This window comes from Fundulus heteroclitus, unplaced genomic scaffold (assembly GCF_011125445.2).
Source record: "Fundulus heteroclitus isolate FHET01 unplaced genomic scaffold, MU-UCD_Fhet_4.1 scaffold_115, whole genome shotgun sequence".
In the NCBI taxonomy this organism is placed as follows: domain Eukaryota; kingdom Metazoa; phylum Chordata; class Actinopteri; order Cyprinodontiformes; family Fundulidae; genus Fundulus; species Fundulus heteroclitus.
In genome coordinates this window covers 321,703-334,156 of record NW_023396528.1, presented here as the reverse complement: position 1 = coordinate 334,156, position 12,454 = coordinate 321,703, and the positions used below count along the sequence as shown (strand labels likewise).

The 12,454-nt window shown below is 37.8% G+C and overlaps 1 protein-coding gene across 4 annotated transcripts in view; it reads left to right on the top strand.

The window, feature by feature from the left end:
- Positions 1 to 4,031: 4,031 nt before the first annotated feature.
- LOC105928551 (microphthalmia-associated transcription factor) overlaps positions 4,032 to 12,454 on the top strand; it is a 52,138-nt gene continuing 43,715 nt past the window's right edge. For 2 of the 4 annotated variants that reach the window (XM_036128756.1, XM_036128753.1), the window contains exon 1: positions 4,032 to 4,307. In XM_036128756.1, coding sequence (XP_035984649.1) covers positions 4,204 to 4,307 — 104 coding nt within the window. In that variant the 5' untranslated portion in view covers positions 4,032 to 4,203. The remainder of the gene's footprint in view (positions 4,308 to 12,454) is intronic. The other 2 variants (XM_036128758.1, XM_036128755.1) reach the window with 1 other exon arrangement.

Sequence of the window (12,454 nt, the reverse complement as noted above, 5' to 3'; positions counted from 1 at the left end):
TAAATAGCTGCAGTCCACTGGTCACTGGCTGGCGCCTACCTAAACGTTAAAGCCGATTGTTTGCTCACACCTGAGCAAAACCACTTCTCTTTTTATATCATCCTGTATCATCACTGTTAGCTGTCTCTGTTTGCAAGGGCTGCCAGTGCCTATAATTGTAATCTGCACATCACTGTGTAAACAATAATGTGGTTGGCTCCGCAATTACGCCTCTGTTTTCAGCGAGGTTGAGGTCAGTGTAATGGCACACATTAGGGGGGTGCAGCTAGTGAGTGTGTTGTTTTGAACCAGAGTCAAGTCAGACATTTACATTGTGGCAAAGGCATTGTTTGTGGTGTAAAATGTTGCTAACATTTTAGTAAACTGAAGCTGGTAACTTTACTATTTCACAGCAGAATAAAACTGGGTAATCTTGCAGTGATATTGTATGTCATTACTTGTGTGCAATTTAGGACAACACTGTAAATATAAAAGCATTGTTTAGTTTTTTTTTTTTTTTTTGGCTGTTTGGTGTGGAAGTGTTTGAAGTCGTTAATAAACTTATGTGTATTTAGAAATTCTACCTTTAGGTTTGATACAATGTTTATGGTACTGTTGCAGTGCCATTTTTAGACAAAAACTTAATAGAATAATTTTTCATTTGCCTCTCGGTTGGGAAACTTTGTGTATTGGGAGCAAACAAACACAAACATTGTTCATGTCATGTGGCGCCTTCCATCACAGAAGAAAGTATGTGTAAAAAGCCTTAATACGAGTTAAAATTTTGTTGCTGCAACATAATCTAAAGCCGAAATATTTAGAAGAAATTAATTTTTAGTTTTGGGAACATTTGTTCAGTGGGCAGAAACTACCTGTTAATAAGAAAAATTGACTAAATTACTGGTGGCACAACTGCTTGCAGCTGTAAATCTTATAAAAGTAAAGACATTGATGCTTTTTAGCCATATATACTTTATTTGGTTGATCAGAATTTTCAGCAACTTTAATTCTGGGATCTATGATACCATGCAGAGATAGGGATGCAGAGAGCGATAAGAGAGGTAAGAAACATCTCCTAAACTCACTGTCAGAGAACAGCAGCATCTCAGGATCGCCAAGTCTCCATGGCAACCACCAGACACTTTCTTCTTGCCAACTCGTTGTTTGGAAAGCATGCACGAAAAAATGTCTTTTGCACATTACCTTCACAAATGTAAGCAAGGGATGTTTGCTTATATTGCCAAGACTTTAATTAAAACCATGTACTTAGGTCTGATGAGACTAAAGCTAAGCTTTTCAACGACACACAGTCCAAGTGCCTCTGGCCTGAAAAAAAATGAAAGTGGAAAGGTTCCTTATGCCAATATTTATGTACTGTTGAAGGTTTATGATGCTTTGGGTGTATTATTATTGAAGAGGCCCTTGGAAAGGTTTTAGAGTGCATGCCATCATAACCCTTCTGGAATGCCAGGAGATTTAGGAGCAGAATTATGTTGCTCTCTGCCAGAAAACTGAAAATGGATCATCACAGATTCACTCAAAAAGATAATGATCCAGAATTTATGGCCAAACAAAAATAGGAATGATTCAACACACTTTAATGGCTGTCTCAATAATCCAATGGAAAACATATGTGTTGAAAACAAAGGCTATTCTCTCACTGGATTGAAATAAAAAAAACAGATTAATATCTAGAGATATATGAAATATTTAAATACTATGCCCACTTGAAAAAACACAAAGGGCATTGTAGTTCACAAACACTGGGGGTCTCACACAGTTGGGGTCTCTGGGTAATCAGAGCATACTATTCATTCAGCTATGACATCCAGAATAAAGCATCTGTCTGGTCTATTGTGAGTGTGCCAAATAGTATTTAACAGAAAGTGAAACCCTGCAGCACATGCTTCATATCTCCTGTTTGGACTGAAAGTGAGCTTTCTTTTCTCTAGCGATCCAAGTAATCCCGTTGCTCAGACAGATTAAAATGTAAATAACATCACAATACCTGTGTCTAAATTCAGTTTCAATCTGATTAATTTAGGATTTACTTTGTGTGTGTGCAAAAGGCAGAAGTCCAATTCCATTGTAATTTTAAACTTCAAACCAGTTCACATTCTGAGGAGAATGCAACTAATAAACTTCCACCATGCTTACATTTTTTTCAGTATAGGTTTTTAAAAAAGGGTTTTGGTTTTTTTTAGAACTATGCTGCCCCTCAGTGGAAGATAACAGCCCAGTTGTGTAGACCTGTAATGCATGCAGTGAACTGCCTGCAACTGTTGAAAGGACGTGAAGCAAAGTAATTTCAATTAGTAGGACCCCCAGAGGTTCCTGTTCAGTGTCGGACTGAGTAGAATACCTTCAAGATTTCATAACATAGATTAATTCATCAGACTATGTGTGATTTTTGTATGAAATTTAAATAATTTTAGTCTTTTTGAAAAAACAAATGAGCAGCACTTAATATTCCTTTAGAAGGTGTGCTGTGTTATCCTTATCATGCTGAGATAAACATGTCAGAGAAATTTTTCCAATCTGGTTAATAAGACAATTTCTCATAATTTATCAGCAAAACATTAGTACATAATTCATAATTTTTCAGTGGTTTAAAATATAAATCTATATATTGTGTCAGTATTTATTGTATCTCTAATGCAATCATTTTACTTGTGATTTCCGGCATGCTGCAATTTGTAACGGGCTTTTTTATTTTAGATTTAATGCTTCCCCTGGGTTAAATTATTACTACAGAGGTCCTTGCTTTTGGTTTGGAATTTAGCTGCTACTCCACTCTGGAACATTGGCCATAATCCTTATTGTGTACTTCAGTTTCCCAGTTCCTTTTATAATCCTATCTTATCTTTTTATTAGCTTTTTAACATTTCTTTATTTTTATATATTGCTATATATAAAACTACTACTACTACTGCTACTATTAATAATAATAATATTTTTTATTTATTTATTTATATAGTAACAACTGACAACATGTCATCTCAAGGCACTTTACAAAGTCAAATTCAATCAAATCATACAAACTGGTCAAAAAGTTTCCTAAGAAAACCCAGCAGATTGCAGTCTTGACAAGCAGCATTCACTCCTCATGAAAGAGAGTAGAGCCACAGTGGACAGTTGTCTGCATTGTTCATGGCTTTGCAGCAATCCCTCATACTGAGCATGCATGAAGTGAAAGTGGAGAGGAATACTCCCTTTTAGCAGGAAGGAAAAACCTCCAGAAGAACCAGGCTCAGTGTGAAAGGTCATCTGCTTCGACCGACTGGGGGTTTTAGAGGACGGAGGAAAGACACAAAAAGCATAGATGCACACATTGATCCAGGGATCCTTTCAATGTTATATGGTAATAGCGGATGATCTGCCTCCCCTGGATGATGTCGCGGCTAACAGAACGCCAGAACAGAAATACCTACTATGAAGAAACAAAATTACAGAGAACAAAAAGTTAAAAGCTGAAATAGCAACAAACAATGCAAATTAGAGAACAGTAGGAGAACTCAGCAGAGTGAGAGAAATATATCTTCATGTCCTCCAGCAGCCTAAGCCTATAGCAGCATAACTGCAGAGATAGCTCAGGGTAACCTAAGCCACTCCAACTATAATTACTACTAACAACTACTAAATGTCTTTTCCTCTATTCCTTTATTTGGAATTCAAGAAAATTACATTCAAAATTACATTTACATTCTGGTGCTACTCTAATAAACCCGCCTTGTGATTTTAATTAATTTTTAAATCAGATAACATTTGGGTTTAATTTGCTCTCTGTGGGATAGCAATAAGTTGCTCCAGGAGTTGTGTTGTTTCAGTACATTAAAAAAATCAATATTTAAATCTATTTAATGTATGAAGCCGTTCGGTTTCACCAAACAAACATTTTAATTTAAATGAAACGTCTTGCAATTCATCGTGTGTAAAAGCGCCTCCGCTGCTTCAGCCAATCAACGCCGTGCTGACGTTACAGATCAGTTGCATTCTGGTGCCTGTAGTTCTCGCTCGCTCGGAAGTCCGTCAACCGCGCTGCGCTCGCTGCTGTGACGGACTACAGAGCTCCTGGTCCGGGACAGAGGCGGCTCGCGTCGCGTTTGACGGCTGCTTTTACTCCGCCAACTACGGCGGTACAAATATCGTCCGCCCTTTTTTTTTTGTTGTTTATATTTATTTGTTAAGGGCTTTAGCGCTTCTCTGAAGTTGACAACCGCGGCAATGCAGTCCGAGTCGGGAATAGTTCCAGACTTCGAGGTCGGAGAGGACTTCCAGGACGAGCCTAAAACATACTACGAGTTGAAGAGTCAGCCCCTGAAAAACAGGTCAGTTCTGCGCGCTGAGCGTGGACAGTTATTTCCCAGGCTGCAGCGGCTTTTTTAGAGTTGAGGTGATAATTAGGCTGCGGACTCATCTGAATGCTGTCAGGCTGGGCATGTCGCCGAGGCTGCCACAGGGATGTTGTCGCTTACAGCTGCTCCCAGCGCTGCCCTCTGCAGCTGGACTCAGTCCGTGTGGTGATCCTGCTGGCATGAAGTCAGTTACGCAACACTTGGGTGTTGTCTTGTCAATATCAACTTCAAATATTAGTTCACAGAAGAGCAGACGGGGTTTTTTTTTTCAGTGTGGGATGCTGCTCAGTCTGATGCTCTACAAACAAAATGGGGACCGGTGCTCTGACATCGAGTCGTTTTTAAAAGCCACTGAGAATTACACGGGAGGTTATTGGCACCTTTATTTCATCATATGATGATAGGTTGATGATGTAAAGTAAGGGTAACACACCCAGGGCTTTACTTCAGTGGTAGATCAATTGTTGAAATAAACACTCAAGGTGTACAATGGCACGATAGGGGAAAATTCAGTTTAATTCTGCTCGTTTACATTAAATCAACAATATTCCTAAGTTAATTTCAAAAGAGGTCCAATTCATATCCACTAACATTGATTGTAGAGTTATTTCTAATCATTCCAATACAAAACAGTCATCTAGTCAGATTCAGATTTAGACACAGATTATACCCGATAACAGTTTGCTGATCATAAAATACAATTTGTTGGAAGTTGTCATAAGAACTGTATATCTTTAACCCTCATATAATCATTTTAATGATAATATATTTATTCATAGTGTTATGTCTGAGATGGATTTGCATTTTATGCACATTGTTACTGTGTATTAGTACATCAACAAGTAAAAGCCTTTTCTTCTTCTTTTGTTCTGATTTCCTACTGAACTAAACAGCTGCTGTGCTTCTAAGAACTGCAATCTATGCAAAATAGGAACTCCAATTGAAATTGTGCTCAGAACCTGTGAGAACCTTGGGCTGGCTTTGACAGATCAGGATTATGTCTCAGACGTTGGAAACCAATATTTGGAGGAAGAATTTGTTTAATCATAAAACATTTATGAGTGAAACAGTGACTCGTTGCCAGATAGGCGTTTTCTTGTTATATTAGAAGGCTGTGTTTGGTGAAGGTTGGCATGGTCAATGTAGTGTTGTTTAAATTTTACCTGGGCCGGTGGAAAAATTCCCCGAAAAAAATAAAATAAAATCTAATGATATTTGCAAACCCAAAAGACTGATGTGTGCGGTTGGCTGCATGGGAGCATACACACTGCAAAAATAAATGTAAAAAAAAATCATGAAATGCATACTTTAACACACATCAAAACATGTTGGATATCCATAAAATGAATACTGTGGGTATTAATAGTGAATATTATTAATGTGGAGTGGTTTAACATGTTAGGAACAAAAGAAAACAATATTATTTGATGAAATTAAAAGTATCAACCCACTCAGGGCTTTAGCTAAAGTCACAGAGAAAGTGAAAAACGATGCAGCAGGCTGGTGCAATCTGCTGAAATGTCATTGCAGCAACTCCAGAATGGGTCAATGTCAGGTCATGCTCCTTATGAGAGGATGGATGGTGTCCTCGGGTATCTCCTCCCACTCCTGGCCAGGACATCTTGAGTTCCTGGACAGTCAGGTGCAACCTGGTGGTGTTGGACGGACATAAGCACGACGTCCTAGAGATGTTCTATCAGATTTAGGTCAGTGGAGCATGGAGGCCAGTCAATGGTATCAGGTCCTTCATCCTATAGAAACTGCCTACATACTCCTGCCACATAACGTCTGGCATTATCATGCACCAGGAGGACCCACTGCACCAAGGAAGGGTCTAATGGTAAGGATTTCCTCCCGATACCTAATGGCAGTCAGGGTGCCATTGTTGATCCTGTACAGGTCTGTGCGTCCCTCCATGGATATGCTTCCCAGGCCAACACTGACGTCTCACCAAACCGACCAGGCAGAACGATGTTGCAGGGCAGCATAACGTTCACCACTGTTCTTCTCCAGACCGTTTTACGTCTGTCATATGAGCTCAGAGTGAACCTGCAGGGTCCAGGTATCACCTCATGCTACCAGTAGTGACTCTGGTCAAATGCAAAACTACTGAAAAACAGTCAAACATTTGGTAAAAAAAAAATATCTGTGGCCTAAACCCGCAAAAGCATTCCTGTTTTTGAGGTTGCCTCATTGCTGCTCCTTTAGCGAGCCTGTTGTTAATTTCATTAACACTAAAATAACCGACTCTGATTAACAACCCTCTCTACTACGGAACTGACCTGATCAATATTGCAGAAGTTTAAATGAATAGAAATTACGCTCTGATTAAATGTGGTTCCTTGATATCTTTTTTTTTTTTTTAGCAGTGCATTTTATGTTTGTTTCAAAATATAGTTGAAAGCAATCATTGGTGTGTGCTGTTTAGCAGCGAATTTGCTCAACTTAATAAAGTGTTCCCAAAACATTTTGGCTTCTAATCTGCAAAATGACTGCGTCTGAGAATTTTGAGTCTGGACGTTGCTGATTGGAGCTCACAAATGGCAGCAGTTAGCCATGTAAACAAGGACATGACAGCAGCCATTATGCTACTTTTATCCAATCATACCAGCAGTTTTAATTGCTTGTAATACTTATAACAGATAAATGCATTATGAGTAATTCACAGTGTAACTCCTTAAAGCGACGGTCCTGCTACTAAGGTTTAATGACCAACAGTGGGGTCCCACTAACCCTAACCCACGGCTTCAGGATCCACAGATTTAATAACTGGAGTGATGTAACCTATTTGATTAAAGCTAAGTTGTATTTTTAGAGCGGTTTCTATGGCTCTCTACGCTGTGTTGTATGTAGAAGACATGTTAGTCTATAAGATAGTCAAAGGTTTTAAAAATGTATGGATTTTAAAAAAAAAAACAGTAAAACTTTTCATCATACTGTTCTTTAAATTTAAAGTCCTATTAAAACAACACAAGAGGAAATGCTAGTATTGGAGTTTTCTCTGGCTGCATAGGGCCCAAAATAATGCAGCGCTGCTCCCTCCACCACCAGCTGATAATATTTTCCAGTCAGCTGGCTGAAAGAAGGTTCTTACGCTTTTAAGTTGCTTAAAAGAAAGATAAATTTGGGACTGAAGAAAACCCGGACAGTTGTGGCATGTAAATAATGCAGCTAATAATGAAAAATGTTGAAAACATATTTTACAGTTGCATCACATGACAAGACAAAATCATTGAAAGTGTAATTAATTTCATTACTTCAATTTAACCTACGTAAACTATTATATATAGTACACACAAAGTAAGGAGTGTATATATATATATATATATATATATATATATATATATATATATATATATATATATATATATATATATATATATATATATATATATATATATATATATATATATATATATATGTATGTGTATGTAGGTAGGTAGATAGATATGATGACATTAATCTTGTCATCATATCACATCTCCCACAAACTAAAATAATGTTATATTGTTTCACGTTCTACACAATATTGGCATTTTCCTGCACCTGCTTCCATCTGTCCTACTCTCTTTTGAACCCTATAATACCATCCTTCTTTGTTATCTTTGTTCCCATTCTTTCTGCCACGTATCCTTCAATCTTTGTTTAATTATACTTTTTGCTTCTGATTTTTTTTTTCTCAATCTCCCTGTCTCTTTTGCTTTGTTTTTCTCACAGGATCAGGTATGGTCACGTGACTACAGACTACACTTAGTGCAGCCTCTTAAAGGGACAGGAGTATAGCCTACCTATTCATATAAAAAATCATCTTTTTTAATTACCAAAATTACAAAAATAAGAAAGCATCTATAAATAAATTTATCATTATATATCTCAGGTTTTCCCCCATCATATTATAAGCCTGGTGTGCCGCCAGGGTGTACTCACTCCCCTGCCAGGCTCAAACGGCCTGGCAGGGGAGTGAGTAATAAATAATATATATATATATATATATATATATATATATATATATATATATATATATATATATATATATGACTGTTTAAATGATCATGAAGAGAAACACCAGAAAAGATTGGAATAAAATTTAAATCCTTATTGCCCATCCTTAAGTAGAGTAGGGGCTTCTTATGTTCTAGGAAAAGATAAACTTTCTACAGAACAGAGCAGTTTCCACTTTCAGCTCATTAATGTCTATCCTATTCCTAACCGCTCACACTGTCTCTGCTGACTCAGGTCTGATCTGTGGAAGGATTTCACCTTTCAACCTTTTTCTGCAACTCCTGCTCTATGAATAAAAGATGCCTTAAATCTTTAAACGTAATATTTAAACGATACTAATGCAGGGGATTCTATCATTATCTATCCCCAGGGGTTCCATAATGATGAAAATGTTTGTTTAATGCTTTTAAACAAACATTTTTGCTAGATGACAAAATCGATACGACCCTGAAAAGATCTCTTTGACCAATGAGGCAAAAGTCAGAAGATCAGCATGGTCTGAATTAACTTTTTCAGAAATTTTTTTCTTAACCAACACTGTCAAAGGACAGAAAAAAAAAATGTTGATTGACTCACTTGTCAAATCCTCATGCTGAACCGCCTGCTACGCATTTGGACCTCTGTTATGAAACGTTTGCTAAAGTTAGACAAGACGGAACTTCAAAGTATTACGGTGTAAAAATGTAATCCTTCTCTGGGTTATTTTAATACATAATGAAACACTTATGAGACTTGCTATGACTAATGCATTTATTTATCTGGTGTGAGCACATAACAGTGTATGAGTTGTAAACTTGGCCTGATTTTCAGTGGAGCGCAAGCTGCAGACTGAAGAGATTTCTGGCTTTAGTTTCGCAGTTGCAGATTTGCTTCTCCGCTCCTTGTTTTTTAACTCTAAGAGTGGTAAACATCGTCTTGAACAGTCCCAACCTTTTACCCACTTCTGCATTTTTTTTTAAACTAATGCCTTCAATTTCTTCATTAGCGAAATGTCATTACACTGTCCCACTCACTGTGTGTGAGTCTGAGCTCTGTTGCTGCAGGCGGGGTTGTAGCGGCGGTGAATCCCAGTCGAATTTTCCTCACTGCATTGTTTCAGAATACGTGAAGTTGCCTGAAGCATTGTTTCGAAAGAGGTGTCCCACTTCCTTTTCCCATCACATGAATATGACCCAGCACAATAATAGTCACGATGACTGTGATGTGTTATTGCGCACGCTGGATAATATTAGCCTCATCAAGGTCTTCTAACAGCTGGCTCAGCTGTTTCTTAAATTAGTGATCTTGGGCGTGACAGGATGTCATCTCAGCTTTCACAGGTCTCTTTGTTTTCTTGCTATCTTCAGATCAGCTTGACAGAGTGTGCACGCCGCTATAGACCATGTGCGAGACTTCTTGTGCCTATATATAGATGTGATGAAGGCATTGAGCCAGTCTTCTATGCAGTGTAAATAAGCCCTGCAAGTTTAGCACTTTTAAAGTGTTACATCTGAACGTGTGAGTGGGTGGGGGGTCTTTTTTGTGCGTCTTTTTGCACACCAAATCTATCTGAAAATTAAAGTTTAAAAGCTTAACTTCTACTCCGTAATACGTGTTTTAACTTTGGAAACAATAATACTGTAAATCCACAGGTTTGAAGGATCTACGGGCTTTAAATACCTTATCAGAAGCACATTCGCCAAAGGTACTGATTTCTTGGCCACTGTCTTTTGGAGGATGTTGTTTATGGTGCCTGGAGAAAGAATTTGTGCTTCTTGAAGCTTTAGATAGATCGTCAGTTTGCAACCTCAACTTTCTGTGTATTTCATTGGGATTTCATGCTATTCACAATGCAAAATAATGATTGATTGTAAAGTAGAAGGGAAACTATTTGTGGTTCGCAAAGATTTTTACAAATAAAAATGAAGAGTGCAGCGTACATTTTTCAGCATTAGTTGCTTCAACAGCCTGAAAAAAAAAAACAAAAAAAACAACTGCCTTGAGAAACCACCTCATCTGTAAATTGCATCCACCTGTATGTATTTAATTGTCAATGTAAGCCCAGCTGCATAGACCTCACAGGTTTGTGTTGTGGTGTATTTAAAATCTGGACTATGTTTAAACTTTAAAACAATATCTCAAGCTTTTAAACATCCCGTGAAGCCCTGTTTAATCCATCATCCGAAACACTACTGCAAACCTTCCACACTGCGCAATATAGCGCATTTATCATTGCATTATCATTTTGTTTAATATTTATATCTGCAAGGACTGCTTGGAACGCAGTAAGTTTTTTTTCTTATATATTCTGAGCTTCTGAGTTATTTATTTATTTATTTGTGAAGACACAAGTAATAAGTGTCTTTTGGAAGTAATCACTCAAGAATAAAAAAATTTAAATGGTTGTATTAAAATGACTTAATACTTGATTTGCGGTTGAGGTGACTGGTAACTGCTCTTTGATTTTGTTTATTATGTGTTCCTGACATCCATTACACCGGGCTCACATTGAATATGGTCCAGATACAGTTCCGGCGCTGCATGGAATCCATGTAATTAAAAATTAACGTGTCCACTCACATCAGACACGTGCGGTTGCGGGTCCGGCTACCGAGGCCGTGTGGCGCTGCCACAAAGTCCACAAGAAGGAAGTCTGACTGGACGCCACAGCGGTCCCCGGATCAAGCTCCCGAATTTTACCAGCCAAACGGGTAACGTCGGGCGTTCGACAGGATAAAGTTGTGGTGAATTTCAAAATAAAATCACCCCACCAACTTACACTAACTTGACTAGTGTAAACAAAACGGCAACACAGAAACACCAGGCAACAGAGGGGCTTTTGGAGGATGAAATAGGATGTTTATGCACGTGGATAACCAGTTTGCCTTAAAAAATTAAAACCATAGAAGTTTTTTAATCATTTATGAGGGATAGCAACAGAAAGGACCATGGGAGCCTCTGTTCTCACGAGCGCCCTATCCGGAGTCGCAGCTGGCCGCTGTTTCCTTAGGAACAGTGTGAGTGGGGGTCCGCAGCAAACCGGAACTGGGTCAGAACCGTAACCCACGTCGTAGTCTATGTGAGCCCTGGGTAACATGGAGGTGTAAAAGGTTGAATTTTGAGATTTCCTTCGCCTACTACAAGTTGTCAGGCAAGTCCTACTTAGGAGATTTCTTGTTTCTAGAGGTCAGACAGTAATCAGACCTTGGGTTGTGGCTCCTCAAATTGACTCAAACAAAATACGGTTGATTAGAGTTAATTCCCAGCTAATTTTATAATGAGAGCAGTCTTTTCACTTAAGTGATATCATAATTGTAAACTATGTTTTGTATTTGCTCTGGTTATATTTGTTTGATGTTAAAAAAAAATTGGATTCATGGTCTGAAACATTAAAGTGTAAAAATGTTAAAGCAGAGGAAATTTGTATGGGTGTGGGTAGTGCTGGGCGATATGGAAAAAATCATATACCATGATATGGACTATTTTATATTACAATAACGATATATATCGCAATATGCCCCAATTAAGTAAGTTTTCAGCAAATCTCTGAAAAATATGTCAAAACAACATAATTGTTTACTTTTTTCCTACTTTATATTGAAGTGACATTTATAGAACTGTCACAAATTAGAAAAATAAATTGTAGTGCAGCAACATAAATACATAAAATGAGGCGGAGGTAGCGCTACAGTACCCTTCAAATTTTTTTCAAAATCCTACAGGTTTTTAAATTAAATTACCAAAATAAATAAATCAAAGTGCACTAATGTTTAGTTTAAGTTTCTGAGTAGAAAGGCACACAATTTTGAATGAAAGTTAGTTACAAGTTTCTGAAAGCTGGAGATGTGACCAAAGCATTGTAGCTGTTGCCATTCATTCAGTTCCATTGCAGTGATGTTGTTGGTGGCATTATCTGTAATGACACGGACTAGGTGGCATTCTTGCAGCTCCAATGACTCCAGTGCATCTCTCAGACCTAGATACTTTTAATGCTTTTATTTATATATAAATACATATTATGAATAGAATAAATATGCAGCAATAGCAGAATGACACAATTACTGCTCCTGTAACATACCTTGGGCTAACATGGCTCCTGTGTGGTCATCTGGAAAGTAGGCAGTCTGTAAGCAGCGAGC